This window comes from Apodemus sylvaticus, chromosome 10 (genome assembly GCF_947179515.1).
Source record: "Apodemus sylvaticus chromosome 10, mApoSyl1.1, whole genome shotgun sequence".
NCBI classification, from domain to species: domain Eukaryota; kingdom Metazoa; phylum Chordata; class Mammalia; order Rodentia; family Muridae; genus Apodemus; species Apodemus sylvaticus.
In genome coordinates this window covers 25701188-25725727 of record NC_067481.1, presented here as the reverse complement: position 1 = coordinate 25725727, position 24540 = coordinate 25701188, and the positions used below count along the sequence as shown (strand labels likewise).

The following is a 24540-nucleotide window of genomic DNA, read 5'->3' as shown; positions in this document are numbered from 1 at the left end:
TGATGGAAAAATAATAGGTGGGGCTATAGTAGTAGAACATTTGAGATGGTGGTGGCGCACGCCTTTAATCCCAGCACTTGGGAGACAGAGGCAGGTGGATCTCTGAGTTTGAGGCCAGCCTGATCTACAGAGGGCGTTCCAGGACAGCCAGGGTTACAAAGAGAAACCCTGTCTCTAAAAACAATCAAAACAACCAAAGGCATAACAAGGTAGTTATAATAATCTTTTGAAACAAAAGGTAGGGTTGCAAGAGGGTCATGACAACTTTTTGAAATAAAGACACAGTTGCCTTTTCTTGGAACAGGCAGGACAGAACCATTTGTAGTTAAAGTTACAGGTGGAGCACAGCCCAGTCCTTGAGAAACAGAGGGTCAATAATAAATCTGAAAGCCTAGCTTGTCTTTTCTCTAAGATGACTTTCAAGCCCAAGATAGAGGCAGGCTTCATTATCAACACAGTAAACTTTCAAAGTTTTGCTACAAGAGATGACTCACAGCTTTAAGAGGTGAGAGGGCAATGCGTCTCTGTGAGTCTGAGGTTAGCCTGGTCTACAGAGTGAGTTTCAAGATAGCCAGAGCTGCATAGAGACCCAATCTCAAAAAAACCAAAACGAGTAAATAACATTCCACTGTTACCTTTCTGTGAATGAAGATGTGTCTGCGGGTATGTGGGGACCAAAGGTCCATAGCCGGTGTCTTCCTCAACCCCTCTCCACCTAATCTCGAAAGCCTCTCACTGAACCTGGCACTCACTGGGTCAGCTAGACAGGATGGCTGGCCAGTCAGCCAGCCCCAGGGCTTCTCCTGTTTGGCTTTTTACATGAGTACTGAGCATTGGAACCAGCAAGCACGTTAGCAATGGAGACATTTCCGAAGTGTCCTGCCCTATTTGTTTTAACATTTATTTGTGTATTAGAAAGTGGAGCACAGGTGTGTGTCATGGTGTCATGTGTGAAGGTGAGAGGAAACTTGTGGGAGTTGGTTTTTCTCCTTTGACCTTGAGTATCCTGGGGTTTGAACTCAGATAGACTGGCTTGCTGAGACATTTTGCTAACCCTGTGACACTTCTCTCTCTCTCTCTCTCTCTCTATTGTGTTAGCTCCTCTCTTCTTTCTCATACCTCATATGCTTTGTGTTTCCCGCTTTTCAAGTTTTTTCTTTTTAATGATCATACTTATTTATTTTGTATGTGCATTTGTGGACGTGGATGCACACGTGGGAGTCAGTCCTTTCCTTCCTTCATGTGGACCCCAGGAATTGAACATGGGTCATCAGGTTTGGTGGCAACCGCCTTTACCTGCTGAGCCATCTCTCCGGACTCCTTTCTCCATTCAGTTACCATGACTGGTTGTCCAGAGTCAGGGATGTCTGAGGCAGCTTCCTTAGCTATTAGAGTGTAGATTCTTTTTGTTTGCTTGTTTTGTTTTGTTGTTTTTCATGACAAGGTTTCTGTGTAGCCCTGGTTGTCTTGGAACTCACTCTGTAGAGCAGGCTGACCTGGAACTCAGAGATGGGCCTGCCTCTGCCTCCCAAGTGCGTGTGTCTTCTGGTGTAATTCTTTTATTTTTTCAAAGATTAATTAAATTATTTTATGTATATGAGTACACTGTAACAGTCTTCAGACAGACCAGAAGAGGGCATCAGATCTCATTATAGATGGTTGTGAGCCTCCATGTGGTTGGTGGGATTTGAACTCAGAACCTCTGGAAGAGCAGTCAGTGCTCTTAACCTTTGAGCCATCTCTCCAGCCCCTGGTATAGATTCTTCCTCCTCCTCCTTCTTTGTTTTTTTTTGGGGGGGGGGATAGGGTTTCTCTGTGTAGCCCTGGCTGTCCTGGAATTCACTCTGTAGACCAGGTTGGTGTAGATTCTTGAAAGAGGCCCCATGGCATCACATGTGGACACTGGTGAGGTTTTCACCTGAGGCCAAATCCTATTGGCTGCTTCTCTTCCATCCTTGCTCCCTCATACTCTAATGCCCCAGATCACGGCATGTGTAGGAAGCCGGGGGTGTGGGGTGTGGGGTGTGGGGTATGGGGTGTTGGTGGGGGCTTCTTGCTGAAACTTCCTTTCCTGTATGGATTGCTCTGCAAACAATTCTGCTTTGGAAATTAAGTGGGGACATGAGGGATGTGGGGGAGAGAAGGGAACTAGAGACCAAACTCTTCTGGAATCTCTGTGGTCCACAACCTAGACAATCTTCATTTCTTTATTCCTTCCTTTGTTTTTGATAGAGCATCATATAATACATATATAAGTCCCAGGCTGGCCTTGAACTTTGCCTGTTTCTAAAAAAAGACCTCTTCCTCCTTCTGTCTTCCAAGTGCTGTGATTGCAGGCACGGTCCTCTTTGGCCAGTGTTACATACTTCTAGAGACCTAGCCTAGGACCTAGTGCATGCTGGGCAAGCACTGAAAACAGCTGAGGTTCGCCACTGGACCCTTTGCTTTTTAAAACAATGTCTCACTCTGTAGCCTAGGCTAGTCTCAATTTCTCCTACCACAAGCTCCCAAGTACTGGGATGATAGGTGTTAGCCACCATGTCCAGACTTTTCTTTAAAAGTAAGGAAACTCAGGCTGGAGAGATGGATCATTGGTTAAGCGCACTGACTGCTCTTCCAGAGGTCCTGAGTTCAATTCCCAGCAACCATATGGTGGCTCACAACCATCTGTAATGGGATCTGATGCCCTATTCTGGTGGGTCTGAAGAAAGCAATAGTGTACTCATGCATAAAATAAATAAATCTTTAAAAAAAAAAGATGTTTAAAATTTTTTTTTAGCCAGGCGGTGGTGGCACACGCCTTTAACCCCAGCACTTGGGAGGCAGAGGCAGGCAGATTTCTGAGTTCGAGGCCAGCCTGGTCTACAGAGTGAGTTCCAGGACAGCTCAAACTACACAGAGAAGCCCTGTCTCGAAAAACAAAACAAACAAACAAACAAAAAAACAAAAACAAAAAAATTTTAAAAGGAAAGAAAGAAACTGAGAACCTGTAAGTTCCCAAGGTCATCGAGCAGTGAGTTGGACATTGCTGGGAACAGAATTCTGTACTGTGCATCTATAGTGCTTCTCTTAGACTCACTAATGTGTGTGTGTGTGTGTGTGTGTGTGTCTGTGTTCATGAGGCTTCTCTGATTTTGTGTCCTGACAGAGAAGAGGGAAATGAGGGACTCGTCCCGTTCCATTTCTTGGTATCACTGGTAATTAGATGGCAGGAAAGCAGGCCTCAGGATCAGTTAATACTCCCCCGAGGAGCTTTTTCTAAGAGAAGCCAATGTTTGTATAGTGTTTTATAATTTGTCAAGAGTTTTTATTTTTTTCCCACCTAATCCCCACATAAACCCCATCAAAGTGGGATTATGACTGACCCACTTTTACAAATGGAACGCGTCCAGAGATGGTGATAAAGTGAGACAGACTCTGTGTAACCCAGGCTGGCACTGAACTCTTGATATTCTTCTTCTAAGTGCTGAGATTAGAGGTGTGTATTGTCATTTTTGGCTTCCCTGTGTAACCCTGGCTAGTGTGGAACTCACAGACTGGCCTTGGATAAGCAGAGATCTATCTGCCTGCTTCTACCTCACAGCTGCTGGGGCTAAAGGAGTATTCATCACTTCCAGCCTTTGTTTTTTATTGTTTTTGGAGTGAGGTCTTGCTATGGCGTCCAGGCTGGGTTTGAACCCTCGGGCTCAAACGATTTTGTTGTTTCAGCAGAAACATCTATGCTTGGATGGTTATACATCTCCAAGCCATGAATAATTAGAAATAGACAAGCCACAATGGTTAGAGGGACAGGGACAGTTGTATTATAAACCTTGGCCATTGTAGAAGGGACTAGGTGAACCTCAGCCTTACTGTAGGATCTCTAAATCTTTTTAACTAAAACTCTAACCTCATTCCTTCCCTCCCTCCCTCCCTCTCCCTCCCTCCCTCCCTCCCTCCCTCCCTCCCTCCCTCCCTCTCCCTCCCTCCCTCCCTCCCTCCCTCCCTCTCCCTCCCTCCCTCTCCCTCCCTCTCTCCCTTTCTCCCTTTCCCTCCTCTCCTCTTCTTTATTTTACCTACAACTGTAATACCCCAATTACCCCACGGCTGACACAGGCAACTTCTTGGGGTACAAATAAACCAGCTGAACAGCAGAGGGCGCTGTAGAGCTGTGGTCCTTGCCTTCATGGGCTGATCTCCATTGCCTGAGCCAGAGATCCTGGTTTTTTATTTCAGGCCGCTAGTCTCCTAGCTAGCTTTAGTTAGTTACTTTACAGTTACTTTAGTTAGTTAGTTACAGACACTTTAGGTGTCTGCCTAAAACAGGACACCTGCATAGCACCTAACTTTCTTAACTTTTCTTTCTCTTTCAATCTTCCTTCTTTTCTTGTCTTTCCTTCCCATCTAGAAATCTTGAGGGAGACGAGAAGGAGCTGAGGGGGCAAGGGTAGAGAAGAAAATCTTTGCAGCCAGACAACGCGTTGTAAATTCTACTGCATGGTTTTGAACTGATCAACCATAGCTGAATAAGTCCCTGCATATCAGTTTGTTTCTTCATTCACCAGAGTGGCTTCTAGTGCTGTTGTGCAGAATTCGAGGTGGATTTGAATCGTGGGTCGTACCTGAGGCCTAAGGTTGTCGACAATTCTGCATTTCTATATCAAGGGCCTACGCCATGTTAGCCATTGACGTTGAATTCCGATGTTGGAGAGGCCATGAGGCACAGAGAATAAACGTAGCCTTCTGGAACTTATATTTTACCAGAGGATACAGATTTTTTTAAAAAGATTTATTTTTTATTGTTATTATTTTTGGTTTGTTTGAGACATGGTCTCACTATGTAGCTCAGGCTGTCCGGGAACCCACTATATAGACCACGCTGGCTTTGAACAGACAGAAATCCACTTGCCTCTGCCTCCTGAGTACTGGGATTAAAGGTGTGCCCCACCATACCCTGCTTTTTTTTTTTTTAATTTATCTTCTTTATGCTTATGACGGCGGTTGTATTTGCTTGCCTATTTACCATGTGTGAATCCGGAGCCCGGGGAGTCCGGAAGAGGGCATCTGAGCCTCTGGAGCTGGGATTAGATCTCTGTGAGCGACGGTATAGGTGGTGGGAATTGACTTGGAATCCACAAGAAGAGGAAGCATTGCTCTTAACTGAGCAATCTCTCTAGCCCCATGACTTATTTTTAATTTCCTGTGTGTGCCCATGTGAAAGCGAGAGGGGTGCGATCGCCTGGAACTGGGGTTGCAGGTGACTGTGAGCTGCCTGGTGTGGGAGCTGGGAATTGAACTTGGGTCTTCTGGTAGAGCAGTCTTTGCTAAGTGCTGAGCCATCTCTTTTGTCTGGACAGAGTATTAATCAAATCACACACGTGCAATTAAGCGTAACAAAGACTTGGTCTTCAAGTTCGGAGAGACGGTACATCTCCCCGGTCTCAGGAGGAGAGAGAGTTCAATCTGAACACTGGCCAGTTCACTAAGCACAAAAAGAGAGAACATTTATCTGAGAAAGGAGATTAGTTAGGCAGATGCTGCTCACTGGTCGAGCTACAGTTTTGCTTTCGAGGTATACACACTGGATTTGCTTCCTGACGCTGCAAAAAAAGGGGGCGTGGCAAATAACAGATGAAATGCCCATAAATGTTGAGAATGGCAGTGTTGGCGGAACTGAACTGCAGGGGATAGACAAGATACAGCTTGGTGGGCAATGTAAGACGGGCAGTGGGGAGACCATCAGGGCCCCATACGTCTCACAGAGGAGCTTTCTCTCTATCCTAAGATTGCAGAAAGCATGCACAATTACAATTACAGGTGTGGGGCTGGAGGGATGGTTCAGTGGTTAAGAGCACTGGCTATTTTTCTAGAGGTCCTCAGTTCAATTCCCAGCATTCTGTGTGGCAGCTCACAACCATCTATGCTGATGCTGTCTTTTGGTATGCAGAGAAATATATGTAAATAAATCTTTACAATCACAGGCTGTGAGCAGATTTCTATTTCAAATTGACCCCACTGGGATGGGAAGATGGCTCTGAAATGTGCCTGCTCCTCACCGATTCTGGAGATCAGCCATTTGGCCAGGTGGGCTGGTCAGCGAGCTCCGGGGATCCACCCACTTCAAGAGCCAAGATCACAGACACATGCTGTTCTGCCTGACTTTTATACCGGGCTGGGATCCAAACTCAAGCCCCTGTCTTAGAAGCAAAAGGGGTGTAGGGAGCTGGGTGGTGATGGCACACGCCTTTATTTCCAGCACAGAAATGTTTCTGAGTTCAAGGCCACCCTGGCCAGGGTGAGTTTCAGGACAGCCAGGGCTACACAGAGAAACCCTATCCAAACATAAACAAACAAACAAATAAATAGGAGGAGAAAGAAAGAGGCATCGAAGCCTCAAGAGACAGCTCAGCAGATAACAGCTGGTTCTGCTCTTATAGAGGGTCAGAACTCAGTTCTCCACACCCATGTCCAGTGACTTATGACAGCTAATAATTACAGTTCTAGAGGATCTGATGCCCTTTCTAGGATTCTGCACACACAGTTGTATACATATACATATATATTTTTTAAGTGATGGAGATTATGAGAATGATTCTGATTTACGTCTCCTGTATATCTATCTGTAGGTATTAGGTTAGGAATAGCACAAAAAGGTTGAAGAAACCTCCCAGTCACTGAAACCAGTTCTGACTCAGCAAAGTTGGCCCCAGGATTGACATTTGAGCAGGTTTTGCTTTTTCACTGTCCTCTTTTGTCAACAAAGGAAAACATTAGTAAACATTTTTGTTACAATTACAGTCCTTGGTCACTTGTCACTTCCCAGTTTGGGAAGGGCTGGGAATGAAGTCTGGTGGTGGAATTGTTGCTTAGCACGTGCCACGTGGTGGATTCTATCCTCAGCATGACACATACTATGACAACAACCAGTAGAAGCTTGCATCTGGCAATCAGTCATACGGAATTGGCTATTGTATATTTTTATTTCTTGGAAACTGTGTACTATCTATCCTTTATTTCAGTCAAATTTATGATGAGATTATGTTAACTATATACACACCCTGTCTTCTCAAAAAAACAGTTGTTTTAGCACGGAGGAGCACACCGCAGGATCTACAACATAATTTCATGTAGTCATCCCACAATTCATCGGATGTTAGGAAAGAGGATTCAGATTTAATGAAATGACTTGGCTAAGGTCACACACCCCAGGCAGAATAGATAGGACAAGACCCACAGACAGTGACAAGGGCTGCGACCCTCACTCCCAGGTCCAGACCCGGGTCCCAAGGCCTGCACTGCTCTACACCGGAGGGTGGACAGGGCCTGGGCGCCCAGGAAGTGAAAAAGCAGGGGTTGGTGCCTGAGACCAAGGAGGCTATAGAAGCAGCACACGGCCAATAGCCACCAGGGCGGAGAGAAACGTCAGGCATAGAGGAGACCGACGCTGCGCACCCTGGGGGAAGGGGGCGGGACCTGGACAGGAAGTGACGTCTCGAGGCCGGTCCTCGGCGGCGGCGCGCGGCCTGGGCTCGCGCTGGGCTCCGCGCGCGCCCCCCCCCCCCCCCCCCGCCCCCTCTATGAGGCAGAGGCCGCGGCGGCCGTTAGCGCTGTCGCTTCGGGGGCCGCGGCGGGCGGGGCTCCGGCGGGGCCCGGCCTAGTCCCCACCCAGCCCGGCTCCCAGCCGCCCGCCCTCCCTCCCTCACCCCGATGCAGGGGGCCGAGCTCCGGGACGGCGAGGCGGCGGCGGCGGCCGCTTCGTACCGGGTCCTGAGCCGCCTCCTCGGCTATGGAGAGGCGGCCCCCGAGCCAGGCCCGCCGCCGCCGCCCCCGGGCCATGGCCCCTCGCCGCCACCCTTCCTCGCGCGGCCCGGCTCGCGGGGCGCCCGGCCGCCGCAGCTGATGGTGTTCCGCAACGTGGGGAGGCCGCCGGAGGAGGAGGACGCGGAGGCGGCCCCGGAGCCGGGACCCTCGGAACTGCTGTGTCCCCGGCACCGCTGTGCGCTGGATCCCAAGGCCCTCCCGCCGGGCTTGGCTCTCGAGCGGACCTGGGGTCCGGTGGCTGGACTAGAGGCGCAGCTGGCGGCACTGGGGCTCGGACAGCCGGCGGGGCCGGGGATCAAGACTGCCGGCGGAGGCTGCTGTCCGTGCCCGTGCCCCCCGCAGCCGCCGCCGCCGCAACCCCCGCCGCCTGCTGCCGCCCCGCAGGCCGGGGAGGACCCTACGGAGACGAGCGACGCGCTGCTGGTCCTGGAAGGCTTGGAATCGGAGGCCGAGAGCCTGGAGACTAACAGCTGCTCGGAAGAGGAGCTCAGCAGCCCGGGCCGTGGAGGAGGAGGAGGAGTGGGTGGCCGGCTGCTGCTGCAGCCTCCGGGCCCCGAACTACCCCCGGTGCCCTTTCCGCTGCAGGACTTGGTCCCTCCAGGGCGCCTGAGCCGAGGGGAGCAGCAGCAGCAGCAACCTCCCCCCCCACCGCCGCCTCCCGGACCCCTCCGGCCCCTCGCAGGCCCTTCTCGGAAGGGCTCCTTCAAAATCCGCCTCAGTCGCCTGTTTCGCACGAAGAGCTGCAACGGCGGCTCGGGCGGTGGGGATGGGACCGGCAAGAGGCCTTCGGGAGATCTGGCAGCTTCAGCTGCGAGCCTGACAGACATGGGAGGCTCTGCGGTCCGGGAGCTGGATGTGGGGAGGTGAGATTGGCTTAGGGGGGCGGGCAGGCGACAAAGTTCCATTTCTTGTTTCATTTCCCTCGTTTTCCCTGCTGCTAACCCGATACTGTCAGTTCTCAAGCTGTGGACTTCAGGAGGTGGCAGACACTTGGGACTAAAGGTGGTGACATTTCGCATTAGATCAGAGCTAATTGTGGAAACAGCTTTCACTCTTGGAGAGTTCACACTCTGTGACACTTGTCAGTGGGTTAGCATCTCTTGCTGGGGATGATTTGAAGCTCAGCCTCACCTTCCATCTCTGTACTGGCCCCACTTTTTAAGCACCCCCTCCCATGTCTCTTATTACTAACATTACTGGGAGGTTGCTGGGAATGTGTGGCCTTGGGGCCAAAAAGCTGGTGTCAATCACCTGCCTGTTATTATCTTGATCATCTTGCTTGTTCTCTCTGCACCTGCCTCCGCTCCTTTCACAAGCACATGCATGCAAATAGCCTGAGGAAGCTGGCCAGCAGCGAGCTGGGTGCTGACCACTTTCCGAGAATGGCTTTCTGCTTACTCTCACACTCTCACACGGATGGGAGAATTCTAGGTGAGGTATAGCGTTGACTTGTCGGCCAGTTAATGGCAATTCCAAACTTAGATGTTGAGTTGTTCCTTTGACTTTGTAAGAGGTGACTAGAGTTTGACTGTCAGGATCTGGTTCTGTGGTGTCAGTTTAGAAAGCTGTCAGCTTTTGCAGCCATGAGTGATTCTTACCTTGTGGTGTAACATTGTGGGTTGTAGTTCTGAATCTGTCTTAAACTTGAATTGGCAGCTTTAGTTTTGTTTTTTAGACAAGGTTTTATTACGTTGATCAGGCATGCTTTTAATTCCCTACATAACACAGACTGGTCTGGATCTCTTGATCTTCCTTCCTACCTCCTCCCAAGGGCCAGGCCTGCTGCCACCGTGCCTGACTGAAATTGGTCTTGGTATGGTTTATGTGATGTATTCTTGAAGCATACAGACAGTGACAGACCAAGGGCAAAGAGCGGATAAATTGATAATTTTGCTGAGCACTGGAATCTCGGAGGGCAGGGGACATTGAAAGATAAGTATGTCTGGACCCAATTTTAATTTTTTAAAGCTCCCTAGTTTATCCTCGTTCACAAACCAGCCATTCTTGGACATGGATTCTCAAGGGAACTTGAATACTCCAAGATAAAAGCTGTGGGCTTATTTTGGCTTTGTTGCCATTTCTGAACATCTGTGTCGTGGGCCAAACCCGGATCCCTGATTGTTTGCCACCATGTATACCCCTTTAGGTAGGGCCTGTTTTATTATTAATTATTATTATTATTATTATTATTATTATTATTATTGTGTGTGTGTGTGTGAATTCCTGCTGAGAGTTCAGATCTTGAAAAGTGTGTGGTTACTGAAACAGTTCCCCACCCCCACAGTGGTAGGTTCTGTATTTGATGCTCCACTTACCAATGTGGATGAAATTTGCACTAGCTGAGGGTGAGGGCAGGGTTGGAGCTGTGGGTAATGGCATGGGATGGATTGATCATTTTCTTGTGGTTCGTCTTGCCTTTGTTCCACATTGACCAGGACTTGCTCTAAGATTCCCGAGACGACAAGTATGAGGTGTGGCGTGAAATTAGCTGCTGTATCTAATAGATGAGGAAGTGGGAAAGCCATACACCATTATATGGTGTTTTGCCTTGGAAGCAGAATTTAATACTCATTGGCTGCTCTGTCACCAACCCTTACTCTTAAGCACAATACAGATTTCTGCTGCAGAGCAAATTAGGCTGTACCTCTGCAAAGAAGCTTAGTGCAGGGCAGTGGAGAAATACATTTTTTAGTCCAAGAGCTTTTTTCTGATGAATTGGAGAAGAACTAGGTATTTGTGTGTAAACATTTGGTTGACTGCTATTTGGTGGCAGCGTGCTGTATAGAAAATTAGGAAAGTCTGGATTCTGTTTGGAAGTTGAGCATTAGCTGTGGTATGGAGGGCGGACTTGTCATCTTTGTCTTCCCCTTTCATCTGTGAAGTGGGACAGCTGTGAGTTGTCCCGTTCCTGTCCTTACAGGAGTAGAGGGAAGATGTGAAAACTGCATGGGCTATTTTTTGCTTCTTGGACGAGATGTGATCAGACTGAATCGGGACTTTTCCGCGCTGAGCTTGGTGCTGCTTGCCGTCTTCTCCACACACACTGTGCCAGTCTTGCTGGCACCCTCTAGGCTGTGAGAGCCGAGCTAAGTCTGGCCAGGGTAGTTGTGATTTCTGTGGATCTGTGTCTCCTAAGCAAGTCCTCTCTTGTTGGGAAGAGCCGTGGCTTGGAGTTTGCACTTGTTCTCTGGCTGTAAGTGGTGGCACCTGAACCTCTGAGGAGATTCAACCCTTTGCCAGTTACGAGGCTTCCGTGTCTGTGCTGCTTGAAGGTAATTATGGGCTCTGCTGTCTTTGCTATATAATTTGGGGCATTTATGGTAACCTCCAGGCAGAGCTCTCTGCCCTGCTCAGCATCCACCTTCCCCATCTCCACGGTTCCCACAGCTATCGAGTTCATGAGAAGTTCCTAACAGTCATGTTTATAAGGCTTAGCAGTCAAAATTCTATTGGTGAACAATTCGACTTCCTTTTGAGTTCCTTAAGTGGAACTGCCCAGATATAAGTCCTAAGAGTAGTAGGGGGTGGAGTGACTGGAGAGATGACTTAGAAGATTCAAGCACTTACTGATCTTGTAGAAGCCCAGAGTTTGATTCCCACACACCCAAGTTGGATAGCTCCTGACCATCTATAGCTCCACCTTCACGGAATCAAATGTCTTTTTTTGATCTCAGCAGGCACATGTACACATGTCTACACACACACACACACACACACACACACACACACGTAAAAACTATCAATCTTTAAAAGCAAAAGAGTAGTATGAGGGTCAGCAAGGTAACACAACAGATAAAGGTGCTTGCTGTGAAGCCCGATGACTTGAGTTTGAGACAGTTTGGGACTCACGTGGCGGAAGGGAGGCAGCTGACCCTCACAGGTTGTCCTCTGACCTCCACATGACTGCACCCACCTCCAGTTTCTTTTTTTTCTTTCTTTTTTTTTCTTTCTTTTTTTTGTTTTTTGTTTGTTTGTTTGTTTGTTTTTTGGATATGGTTTTTTGGAGACAGGGTTTCTCTGTGTAGCCCTGGATGTCCTGGAACTCACTCTGTAGACCAGGCTGGCCTCGAACTCAGAAATCTGCCTGCCTCTGCCTCCCAGAGTGCTGGGATTACAGGCATGCACCACCACCGCCCAGCTCCCCAATTTCTTAAAAATAAATAGATGTAGCTGGGCATGGTGGCACACATACCATTTTAATCCCAGTACCCAGGAGGCAGAGTGAGCAGATCTTTGAGTTGAGGCTAGTTTCGTCTATATAACAAGTTCCAGGCTAGCCAGAAATACATAGAAAGATTCTGTTTCAGAAGTTTTTTTCTTGGTATTAAAAAAAATAATAGTATGAGTTCACTTTGAGAACTCTTTAAAGTGAAGTAAGATTGAGCTTGCCAACTAATCAGCTTTCTGTTCTTGCGAGCTGGGCTAGGCCTTATACCACACATATGTCAAAATTCAGAAAGCTGGGCTTCATGCCTGTGGGCCTTGGTATAATATGGAACTTTGCTATTTCAGGAGAAACAGTGGAGTTCCCTTGTCTGTTTCACATATGTTGAGCTGATTGTCTTCCTTCAGATTTGGTGAAGAATAGCATGCATCTGCCCTGTTTGAATCATCACATAATACACACTCAGTTGGGACTAGCTGCCTTGACTCAGGGATTGTCTGCTGACTTTAACAGCTGAGGCTGTTCCTGGCAAGCTTCATGGCTGTGTAGTGGAGAAATGGAAGCAGTTCTGTAGTGGTTTTTGATTTGTTTGTGGAAAAAAGGTGCAATTCTGGATGGCGAGGCTGCTTTGGCATGAGTTTAGAGCCCTGCTGTTATGGGTAGACTTGGCCGGCAGCAGAAACTTACTGTTTCTGTGGGTCTTGAGAGCTGGGGGAGGGGTGTATTTTACTGCTGTTATTTTGTTTCTTTATTCTTTTGGCTTTATTAAACAAGATTTAAAAATGTGTATATCTGTATGTACTTGCACACATATGTAGGTGTCTGATGAAGTTTGACAAGGACATTGGATCCCATAGGTAGGGCTGATGTTAAAGACAGTTGTGCTCCTAACTCCGGTGCTGGAACCAAACTGGTATCCTCTGGAAGAGCAGCAAGTTAACAGCTGACCCATCCTCAGTCCCTTTTCTTTTTCCACCTCCCCAACCCTTCAGTCCTTTTGAGATACAGTCTCACAATGCAGTTTGGACTGGCCAATTTATCTTCCTGTCTCAGTTTCCTGAGCTCTGAGATTATAGGTGTGCATACCATTATGCCTGCTCTTGTATAGCCCAAGATGGCTTCCCACTTACTCTGTCTGTGCTCAAGGCTGGTCTCCAACTGAATCTCCCAAGTGCTGGAATCACAGGCATGTGTTGCTCTATCAGCCAGGCTCAAAGGGGCCTTGAGTCATAACATGGTGTGCTGAAAGCAAGGTGGTACTGTAGTGTGGTAAGCTGTGTGTGGGGTTGTTTCATGTTCTGTTGGCCTTACAAACTACCTTTTTGCAAACTGCTTGTGGTTGTCAGCTCTCACAGGATAAGTTCCCTGGCTTTACATTTTTTGTCTGTTCAGTGACTCTTGTTCCTTTAATATTCTCCTTGCTGACGTCATTCTTGAGGTTTCTGGATTAGACTATGGCCCTTGGCTTTCCCTAGGAGGTCCTCCATTGGTTTTGTAGTTGGTTTACAGCAGAGTTTTGGATCTGACCTTGCTGCACAGATGTCTGTGTATTGGAAGTAAAAATGAACACATGGTTTTTGTGCCTGTAGCACATGAACAGACACTGGCTTATGACGTGCTGGAAATGGCACAGGCTGCCTGACTTGGCACTGAGTGCCTTAGCAGGGGTAGAGGGGTCTTGGAGCCGCACAGTCTCCAAGAGTTTGGGCATCTTAGTTTGGAAGGTGCTTTAGGAAAGGATACATGTAAGTTTTAGGGATAAAGGGATGTATGGACAGGAGTGGTATACGGTACAATTCATTGTTTGTATTTTAGGTTCCAAGGAATTTGAAAACTGGCCAGTGGTTACATCTATGTGCTATCGTCCTGTTTAGTCTAGCGCTTCTAACTCCATTTATCTCATTAATCTGTTGCAATGCAGATAATTTGCAGAGTGGAAATGGATAGTGGTGTACTCTTCCCTACAGTTCAGGCAATGACATACCTGACTCAAAGGACAGCAAGCTCCCCAAAAGACCTCTGTCTAGAGTCCCAGTCACTTGAGTTATGACCTACCAACTCCTTCTTAGTCTACCTCTCTATAAGTCTGTTCTCAGATGAAAGTGGCCCACTGGCAAAGTTAAAAGTACTTTAATTTTATACGCAGTGTGTTTTTCAAGTTGATGTGGGAATTGCTACTAATGCATGAATACAGTATGGAGGGTCACTCGAAAATGTTTATTTGGGCTGGGGATGTAGCTTAGCTGGTAGAGTACTTGTCTGGATTTCTCAGAACCCTGGGTTAAATTCCCAGCACTGCCAAGTGTGTGTATTTGGAGGCCTAGAATGTATGTACCTTCCTTGGTAGAGTGCTGCCTTTAATGAGTGAAGCCTTGAGTTTAATCCCCAGCACTTCATAAACTGAGCATGGTGCGTCTTATAAACGTGTATGTGGCACATGGTCGTAACCCTAGCTCTGAGGAGATCAGGCAGGAGGGTCAGAAGTAGCTTAGAAATGAGCTTTGATCATCCCAGATATTTAGTATATGTAAAAGCAGATATAGAAAATATCTGTACTAAAGTAATAAATACACCCAGTCACTCATCATTAGGCTGAGTGAGTATGTACGTATGTATTATCTATACTTTGGGCTCAGATGTTGCTTTCCTCAGTATGCTTTGTCCCCAGGTAACCACAATCTTCAATTCTGTTACCATTGCATTGCTTTGTTTCTCAGTCATCTAGATAGACTTCTAGTCAGTCACTGAGGGGCTGACATTCCCCTGCTCCTGGGGTCCTGGAGATAGAAAGTGGGTTTTTAGTTAGCAGCATCTCCCCAGAGAGAAGGAAGTGCACAGATGTCAGCCAGGCAGCCCTTTATATCTTTTTCCCTTCAGCCTCAAGCCACAAGGCACCCATCTTTGCCAGGAAAAACCATCTAGTACTTCCAGATGATTTTGCCTGGGTTTAAATTCAGATGTTTTTCTTTTTCTAGATCTTAGAAGCTATGATTTTTCTTCTTTAAAATGTTGGGGGTGGGAGAGAAGATGAGCTCAAGTGAACGCCCCCGCAAGACTCTGCTTGGGTACTGCCCTCCTTCCTCAGAGCTCGGCACCAGGAGGCGCGGCCCATCCGCATGGGCAGATGGCAGAGTGATGATGCAGTTGCCTTTGAAAAGAGGCAAACTGCCAAATGGCTGAGGTGTGAACCTTTTGAAAGGCCGGTGCTTTGGGTTTCTACTTGCTGAGTTTAATGTTGTACCTACAAGTTATCAAATAAAAATCAGCTTGGAAGCTCCTCGGCTGCTTTAAGTTCATGTCCAGTGGGCTCAGCTTCCCTGGGGGCTGCCAGCACTAAGCTGTAGTCGTGAACAACTTCTATAAGTGGACACCATGTGTGGTTGTATCTTGTTTTTATGTGGCCATGGCCACTGTGTGGGCTGTGGATGTGTTCAAGTGTGGATTGTTAGACCTCTTAGAAAGAAGCTGCTTGTGGTTCAGCTCTTTCTTTGACACAGAGTTTCTAAAGCTGTAGAGTAGGTTAGTTTGAATTCAAGAGCTCTGTCTCTATGTCACTGAAGGTATGTGCTTTTCTTTTTCCTTTTTTCTTTTCTTTTCTTTTTTTTTTTTGAGTTGTGTTGTTATGCAGCCCAGGCTAAACCTTGGACTTGAGGTAGCCCCCCTGCCTGTCTCCCAAGTGCCAGCCAGGACTAAGTACCTAGCACCACATCCAGTTCCTGTTTCCCAAGTGCCAGCCAGGACTAAATACCTAGGACTATATCCGGTTTGCAGCTTTCTGACTGAACTCCTCATAGGCTGGTTTTGAAATTGTGTTTTGAGACGCTCAGGCATCTACACTAAAACATAAAGCGGGGGTGGGAGAGATGGCTCGGCAGTTGTGAGCACTTGACCTGAGTCCATTTCCCAGCACCCAAGGCAGGAATCTCGCAATTACAGGAAGCTGCAGCTCCAAGGATCTGACACCTCTGGCCTCCAGTGATACCTGTACTTACATGTGCAAACACATACACAGACACACTTACACATAATTAAAATGAATAAAAATTAACCTTAAAAAGAAAGGTCAAGCAGGGCCTCCTGGCATAGGCCTGCGGACCAGCTTGTGAGAGGTGCAGGCAAAGTGAGGTCAAGCTCACCTTTACCTACTCAGGGAGTTAGAGGCTAGCCTGGGCTACAAGAAATTGTGTTTCAAACAAAACAAAAAGCATAAATAATGGTTTTTGTTTTTGTATTGAGGCTGGAGAGATGGCTCAAGGGTTAAGAGTGCTTGCTGCTCTTCCAGAGCACTGAGTTCAGTCCCCAGGACTCAGGAGCTCACAGGAGCCTGTAACTCACTCACTTCCAGAGCACTGAGTCCAGTCCCCAGCACCCAGGAGCTCACAGGAACCTGTAACTCACTCACTTCCAGAGCACTGAGTCCAGTCCCCAGCACCCAGGAGCTCACAGGAGCCTGTAACTCCACTCACTTCCAGAGCACTGAGTCCAGTCCCCAGCACCCAGGAGCTCACAGGAGCCTGTAACTCCACTCACTTCCAGAGCACTGAGTCCAGTCCCCAGCACCCAGGAGCTCACAGGAACCTGTAACTCACTCACTTCCAGAGCACTGAGTCCAGTCCCCAGCACCCAGGAGCTCACAGGAGCCTGTAACTCCACTCACTTCCAGAGCACTGAGTCCAGTCCCCAGCACCCAGGAGCTCACAGGAGCCTGTAACTCCACTCACTTCCAGAGCACTGAGTCCAGTCCCCAGCACCCAGGAGCTCACAGGAACCTGTAACTCACTCACTTCCAGAGCACTGAGTCCAGTCCCCAGCACCCAGGAGCTCACAGGAGCCTGTAACTCCACTCACTTCCAGAGCACTGAGTCCAGTCCCCAGCACCCAGGAGCTCACAGGAGCCTGTAACTCCACTCACTTCCAGAGCACTGAGTCCAGTCCCCAGCACCCAGGAACTCACAGGAGCCTGTAACTCCACTCACTTCCAGAGCACTGAGTCCAGTCCCCAGCACCCAGGAGCTCACAGGAGCCTGTAACTCACTCACTTCCAGAGCACTGAGTCCAGTCCCCAGCACCCAGGAACTCACAGGAACCTGTAACTCACTCACTTCCAGAGCACTGAGTCCAGTCCCCAGCACCCAGGAGCTCACAGGAACCTGTAACTCACTTCCAGAGCACTGAGTCCAGTCCCCAGCCCCCAGGAGCTCACAGGAACCTGTAACTCACTCACTTCCAGAGCACTGAGTCCAGTCCCCAGCACCCAGGAGCTCACAGGAGCCTGTAACTCACTCACTTCCAGAGCACTGAGTCCAGTCCCCAGCACCCAGGAACTCACAGGAACCTGTAACTCACTCACTTCCAGAGCACTGAGTCCAGTCCCCAGCCCCCAGGAGCTCACAGGAACCTGTAACTCACTTCCAGAGCACTGAGTCCAGTCCCCAGCCCCCAGGAGCTCACAGGAGCCTGTAACTCACTCACTTCCAGAGCACTGAGTCCAGTCCCCAGCCCCCAGGAGCTCACAGGAGCCTGTAACTCACTCACTTCCAGAGCACTGAGTCCAGTCCCCAGCCCCCAGGAGCTCACAGGAGCCTGTAACTCACTCACTTCCAGAGCACTGAGTCCAGTCCCCAGCACCCAGGAGCTCACAGGAGCCTGTAACTCCACTCACTTCCAGGGGTCCCATCTGCTTTTCTGGCTTCAGTGAATACCCACATAATGTGACAAACACACATGCATATAAATAAAAACAGATACACAGGTTTAAGAATATGGTGGTACTGGGGGTTGACTCAGAGCATTGTTTATGATAGGCTATAGAGTAGGCCCTGAAAAATAAGTGCTTTTATGTTTTGTTTTGTTTGGCTTTTCAAGACAATATTTCTTGTGTAACCCTGGCCGTCCTGGAACTTGCTCTGTAGACTATGCTGACGAACTCATAGAGATCCACCTGTCTCTGCCTCCTGAGTGCTGGGACTAATGCTGGGCACCACCACTGCCAGCAGGTATAAGTTTTATGTCGCAAAATTGACCTTGTTTAGGTGTCCACTTGTATTTTTTTTTTTTTTTTGACACTTTTGGGTCTGACTAAATTTAAAGCTTTAACTAACCTGGAACTCACCATATAGATCAGGCTAGCCTGGTACTCTGCCTCCAGAGTGTTGGTATTAAAGGTGTATGTCTTCCTGCCCACCTGATTTTTTCCGTTTTCTTTTTTTAGACAGAGTCTCTCTATTATGTAGTCCTGGCTATTGGCTATCCTGGAATTCATTATATAAACCAGGCTGACCTGTCTTTGCCTATTGAGTACTGAGATTAAAGGTGTGCACCACCATGTGTGGCCTGACTGATTTAAAAGATATATGTATGTATGTATTTATGTATCTATATATGTGAGTGCACTGTTGTTGTCTTCAGACACACCAGAACAGGATCTCATTACAGATGGTTTTGACCACCATGTGGTTGTTGGGAATTAAACATAGGTCCTCTGGAAGAGCAGTCAGTGCTCTTAACCACTGACCCATCTCTCCAGGCTGGCCAGACTGATTTTTGACAAATTTATGTAGTCATCGGAACTTACCCCTCACCCTTCCTGAGCATGAGCCTGTTTCTACCTCCTCAGTAAAATCTTTACCATCTTGAGGTGAATGAAAACATGTTTCAACACATTTCTAGCTGGAAAGTCTATTTTGGCATCTTTTGTTCTTCATTGCTTGCTGAAACACTACTTGAAACAGATAAGTTGTTACCGCGGTGTGTAATGGAAGGTGGTTTCTGGAGACCATGAAAGCAGAGCTGTGTGACTGCGGAGTGGGGGAGGGTATACTTGGATGCTGGACAGAGCACCCTAAGACCAACCCTGCTAGCCATGGCCCAGGCTCACCTCTCAGGGCTATGTGTTCATAATTGAAGCCAGCAGTGTATCCTTTAGTGCCCTCTGGCCAGGCTGTGCTCCCAGCTCTTGACTCCATGTGGAACCGTCTTGTCTTAGCCTTGCTCCAGGTTGGCAGCTGCTCAGGCCTAAAGCCTTTTGGTTGGCTTTCAGATAAAAATCAACTCCGCATCCAACTCTCTTCCTTGTGAAATAGACTTAGTAATTACCACTCAAGGTATTTATTCCTCTGTGCTGGGCATGTCAGGACCCAAGAGATTGCTATTGCAGCTATTGTAGGCTGGTGAATTTAGTAGCCAAATCTATTTAAGGAATTGCCTCAATTATTTCATTCTCCTTTAAATTTTAGGCTTTATTACAGAAGTGTTGCCAATATGTCTGTAATAAAGGGTTTGGTTTGTGTTTTAGGACATCTGGAATCCAGTGTTCTAGTGATTTAAGTGCACATGTATTCGTTTCCCCCTAGGAAACCCAGGTTGACAAGAACTCAAAGTGCCTTTTCTCCCGTCTCCTTCAGCCCCTTGTTCACAGGTAAGGATCCTGTCTTTCTCTCCTCTTACGACTGAAAGTGGGAGTGTCTTGAGACTTCTCAGGAAATACCCTTGCACAGCATTTCTGGGGGAGCTGTAGTCTCTCTGGCTGTCTACAATGATTTCCTTCATCCATGCCCCTGGGTTTGGGGATGTTTTCTGGCATCGGAGTGCTCTAATTTCAGATCTGTTCCATTGGAAGGTAAAGGCTGCTTGGTAATAGAGTACCCAACAGTTACACAGTTTAGGGTTATTACACATAAATTATAGGCTGGAATTACTAAGACATAAGCTTGCAATGCATAAGAGACTCTCCCGAAGTCGGAATTCTTGTCCTAGCTTCCAAGGAAGTTTATAGATTATCTAATAAAAATGACCCACGAGTGTCTGGTCTAGTTTAAGCACTAAGGACACAGGGCTCGGTGTGAGCTCTTGTCTTAGCATTTTAGGGGCTGGCAGTGCTAGCAGCTGTTAGTGCTCTTCACTGTGTCTAATTTAAGGCTGTCCTCTTGAGGCAGGGAACACAGATGCTAAAGTAAGAATGCTAGTCAGAGATGATGCACCTAATTCTCAAGAGACTGGAGGCCCCAGGGAATTTAGAGGTCGGGTGTGGTACATCCATGTGGAGACAGGGGTAGAGAAGAGGGTGGAGGGGGGTGATGTGTGTGAATAAGATATGGAGTGTAAATAAATAAAATGAGTTAGAAGGCTGTTGAGTGTCTTGATAATGGGTCACTGCCATACCATTTCATGTTATGGGACTTCAGAATGGGACCTGTTCTGTTGGTCATGTGTGAAGCTTCTGCTTGAGTAGATGCTCTTTTTCACATTGGCTCAAGTCTGAGAAGCCTTTTACAAAATAGTCCTTTGTTGGTGGTAACCTACCCCTGTAATTCCACCACTTGGGAGGCAGAGGGAGGAGGACTGCAAAGTTTAAAATCAGTGTAGTCTGTGTAGAGAGTTCAGGCCAATCAGAGCTGTATAGTGAGACCCTATCTAAAAAACTAATTAATAAACCAAATTTAAAATGCTAATCTTGAACTCCTTTAGATATTATGCCCTTATAAAGGTGTTTTAACAGAATTATGATTTAGAATGGACATTTCCAGGCCAGTGGGTCCCCAACTATATAGGTTCCAGTGAGTTGTTAAATGACATCTTATAGACATTTACTGTAGTGGGTCCCCATAAACAGAATTGCTTATCTTATTGGCTACATACTTTTCTAGTTAATAGTTGTTTCCTCTTTTGGAGCATGAAGATTTTAGTTTCAGGTTAAAGCAGAGCCTTAGCACCTATAAGTGACATCCTAGACTTTCTAAAATGGATTCGTGTCCAGGCCTATTGGACACTTCACTGTCCAAAGCAGTGAGGCTGGCAGCAGTCCCTGGCCCACTTCCTAGAACTTCCATAGGTGACTAGTTTTGTTTAAAGTCCAAGCAGGCTTCAGATGTGTAGCAGAGGCTGGCCGCAGTCCCTGGCCCACTTCCTAGAACTTCCATAGGTGACTAGTTTTGTTTAAAGTCCAAGCAGGCTTCAGATGTGTAGCAGAGGCTGGCCTTGAACTCTACCATCTCTATCCCCTTATTGTTTGGTTTAAAGGAATACACTGCCAGGCTACACAGCAGTTCTTTCTGTTTAACTGCATGTGCATACATATGTGTATGTCACAACAAATATGTAGGGAAGCCAGAGGACAAATGCAGGAGTTGAACTTGGGTCTTCTGGTGTGGAGGCCAGCACTCTGTATGCCCAGCCTCCTCTCAGCTGTTAACGCGTTCTGGTCTTACGTTCGTCATGTCCATATGGCAGAACGCAGTCCGCTTGCCTTGCTCCACACTAGCACAAAAGTCTGCAAAGACAGTGTGGGTTTTTTTTTTTTTTTTGATTAAAAAAAGATTCCTTTTTCAGAATTAGAGCTCCTGTTCAAGGTAAATCAGTAACAGAGCACTGGACAGCTTTGTTACTGTCAGGCCAAGCTAATGCCTTTCTCCTAAGCAAACCTGGTCCTTAGTATGGTAAGAAAAGATATGACTTTTATTTTGAAAAATTTTATTCTGCATGTATGGGTATTTTGTCTACACGTATATCTGTGTGCCACTTATGTGCCTGGTGCCTGTGGAGGCTACCAGAGACCATCAGATACCCTGGAATTGGAATTATGGATGGGTGTGAGCTGTTGTGTGGGTGTTGAGAACTAAATCTTGGTCCTTTGGAAGAGTGGCCAATGCTTTTAACCCTTGAGCCATCTCTCTAACCCTGGAATAAAATGATTAATTAAAAAAATATTATTCTATGCATCTTTATTTACATTTTGTTTATTGAATATGTGCCAAACCATGCATTTGGAGGTCAGAGGACACTTACCAAGAGTCAGTTCTTTTTTTTTTTTTTTTTTTTTTTTGGGGTTTTTCAAGACAGGGTTTCTCTGTGTAGCCCTGGCTGTCCTGGAACTCACTCTGTAGACCAGGCTGGCCTTGAACTCAGTCCGCCTGCCTCTATTACAGGTGGGCACCACCACTGCCGGGCAAGAGTCAGTTCTTTTTTCCACCATACAGGACTTGGGGATTAAATTTAGATAACCAGGTTTGTTAGCAAGTCCCTTTTTCTACAGAGCCATCCGTATTTTCTTTATGTAGATGAGTTGTTTTGCATATGTGTGTATTCCATGTGTGTACCTAGTGCCTGCAGAGGCCAGAAGAGGGCACTGGACATCCTGGAACTAGAGTTTAGGGTAGCTGTGAGCCACTACGGGGTGTGGGCAAACAAATGGGGGTCTGCTCAAAAGCAGCAAGGCTTCAGACCTCTGAGCCCCTCTCTAAACCACAACGGCTGAACTTTTTTTTTTCTTTTTTTTTGGATTTGTTTTTTTTTTTTTTTTTTTTTTTTTCCGAGACAGGATTTCTCTGTGTAGCCCTGGCTATCCTGGAGATCACTCTGTAGACTTGAACTCAGAAATCTGCCTGCCTCTGCCTCCCAAGTGCTGGGATTACAGGCGTGCGCCACCACCGCCTGGCCCTTTTTTTTTTTTTTTAAAGATTTATTTATTTTATTTTTATGAGTACACTGTAGCTATCTTCCGAGGGCATTGGATCCCATTGCAGATGATTGTAAGCCACCATGTAGTTTCTGGGAATTGAACTCAGGACCTCTGGAAGAGCAGTCAGTGCTCTTAACTGCTGAGCTGTCTCTCCAGCCCTTGCTTTTGTTTTTTTGAGACAATTCGTGTCTTTGTGTAGCCCTGGCTGTTCTGGAACTCTGTCTGTAGACCAAGCAGGCAGTCTTGAATTCACAGAGATCCGCCTGTCTCTCTCTCAGCCTCACAAGCACTGGGACTAAAGGTGTGTGCACCACAACCCAGCAACAACTGGATTCTAAGGCTGTTGGTGTTGAGGGAGGCTCCGGCCTCCCCTGCTTGCCCTTTGTCTCCCTGCCCTTTGACCTCCGCTCTGGACACTGTGCCTCTGTAACATGCTTGCTGTGTGAATCCCTCAGGTGAGACAGTGTCGCTTGTGGACGTGGACATTTCTCAGCGGGGCCTGACTTCTCCACACCCTCCAACTCCCCCTCCTCCTCCAAGAAGAAGCCTCAGCCTCCTAGGTATCATCTCTAACTGCCCTCTTCCATCTTGCCCTGTAGGGAGGGTGAGCTCTAGGGACTTGCTCTTTGGTCAGGGGCCAGATAAGGTTAAGGGTTTTTATTGATAACCCAATTATTTCCCAGTCCCTTTCTCCACACCCTTGTCATTTCTGTAGACACTTAGATGGGCGGGCACCTTATTTGCATGAAGCGATATGACTGTCCACGTGTTGAGTAGCTTCACTTGTGCCTTGCCCTCAGTCTGTTCTACTGAGCTGCTTTAGGAGTACCTCACTCTCCTGCTTTGTGGGCCAAGCAAGGCTGATTAGAACGACCCTGCCCGAGCATAAGAAAGCATGAAGGCCTGGCTGCCTTGCCCAGAGGGAGCCTGGACCCTTCCTCCTCTGCCTTCGCCTTGCTGTTCTGTGCTCGTTTTGCTGAACCTCTTGCTTTTGTTCTCTTGTAGATGATATCAGTGGGACGCTGCCTACATCTGTCCTTGTGGCTCCGATGGGGTCTTCCTTGCAGTCTTTCCCCCTACCTCCGCCTCCTCCACCCCACGCCCCAGGTTAGCTTAGCTTAGAGCCAAGACATAAGAGTGGAAGGACGGGAGAAGTCTACTTATGGAAATTACAGCTTAGGAGAAAGCTCAGTCTTTATGTTGGGCTAGAACTTGAAAATGAGTCTGAGAACTTTTTTTTTCTAACGTGTTTCCTTATGGAAGTAAATCTTACTTTTCTTAGAAGTAAAAGCCTGGGATTTCTGGTACTGCTTTTGCGGTCCCTGAAGAGATATCACTAAAGAAACTGCCTTGATGTCAGTTGAGTGAAGAGTTTACTATGTTGCTGGTTATCAAAGTTGTGTGGTTTTTTTCCTAAGCTTTTGGTATTTACTGCAGCCTTGTAAATAAGTACCAAGCATTTAGTAGCCCATACCTGCTTTGCCAGCCTCCAGTACCCAAGGAATAAAATGAATGAAATCAGCATTCTTTTCTACTTACCTGGCAAAAATCATTACTCTCCCTGGGCAAGTAAGCGAGTCACTATTTCCAAGGCTGCTTTACCGGCACTTCACTTCGAGGTGGGAGAAGTTGGAATCGCTCTAGGCTGGTGAAGCCCCTGAAGTAGTCACCTTAGTCAGGTTAGTGAGCAGCTCCCCCCTGCTTTCCTGGGGTTGAACGCCCCACTCATCCTTCACAGCTCACATGAGCTCACATGGCTTTTCGTTCCAGCCCATCCAGCTCTCCCCACTGCTTTGGCTCCCACCCTCTCAGCTTAGCGTCTAATGCCTTGCCCCTCTTCAGTGAGCATCTTTTGGGGGAAGGGAAGTCTGCCTGTGGCTTGGAGCAGTGTGGATAAACAAGTTGTCTCCATTCTCTTGCCCTGCAGATGCGTTTCCCCGCATTGCTCCCATCAGAGCATCGGAGCCCTTGCACAGCCAGCCCCCCCAGCACCTCCAGTGTCCCCTCTACCGGCCCGACTCAAGCAGCTTTGCAGCCAGCCTTCGAGAGCTGGAAAAGGTAGGGATGCTTGGGGGCTGGCAGCTCACCTTTCCTCCCACACCTGAGCGCTCTCTCTGCT

General features: G+C 47.6%; 1 protein-coding gene across 2 annotated transcripts in view; it reads left to right on the top strand.

Moving 5' to 3' along the window:
- Positions 1 to 7475: 7475 nt before the first annotated feature.
- The window catches only part of Socs7 (suppressor of cytokine signaling 7), a 37878-nt gene continuing 20813 nt past the window's right edge, over positions 7476 to 24540 (top strand). The window contains exons 1-5 of one of the 2 annotated variants that reach the window (XM_052194836.1): positions 7476 to 8663; positions 19318 to 19382; positions 22877 to 22981; positions 23427 to 23528; positions 24349 to 24479. In XM_052194836.1, coding sequence (XP_052050796.1) covers positions 7687 to 8663; positions 19318 to 19382; positions 22877 to 22981; positions 23427 to 23528; positions 24349 to 24479 — 1380 coding nt within the window. In that variant the 5' untranslated portion in view covers positions 7476 to 7686. The remainder of the gene's footprint in view (positions 8664 to 19317; positions 19383 to 22876; positions 22982 to 23426; positions 23529 to 24348; positions 24480 to 24540) is intronic. The other variant, XM_052194835.1, reaches the window with a different exon arrangement.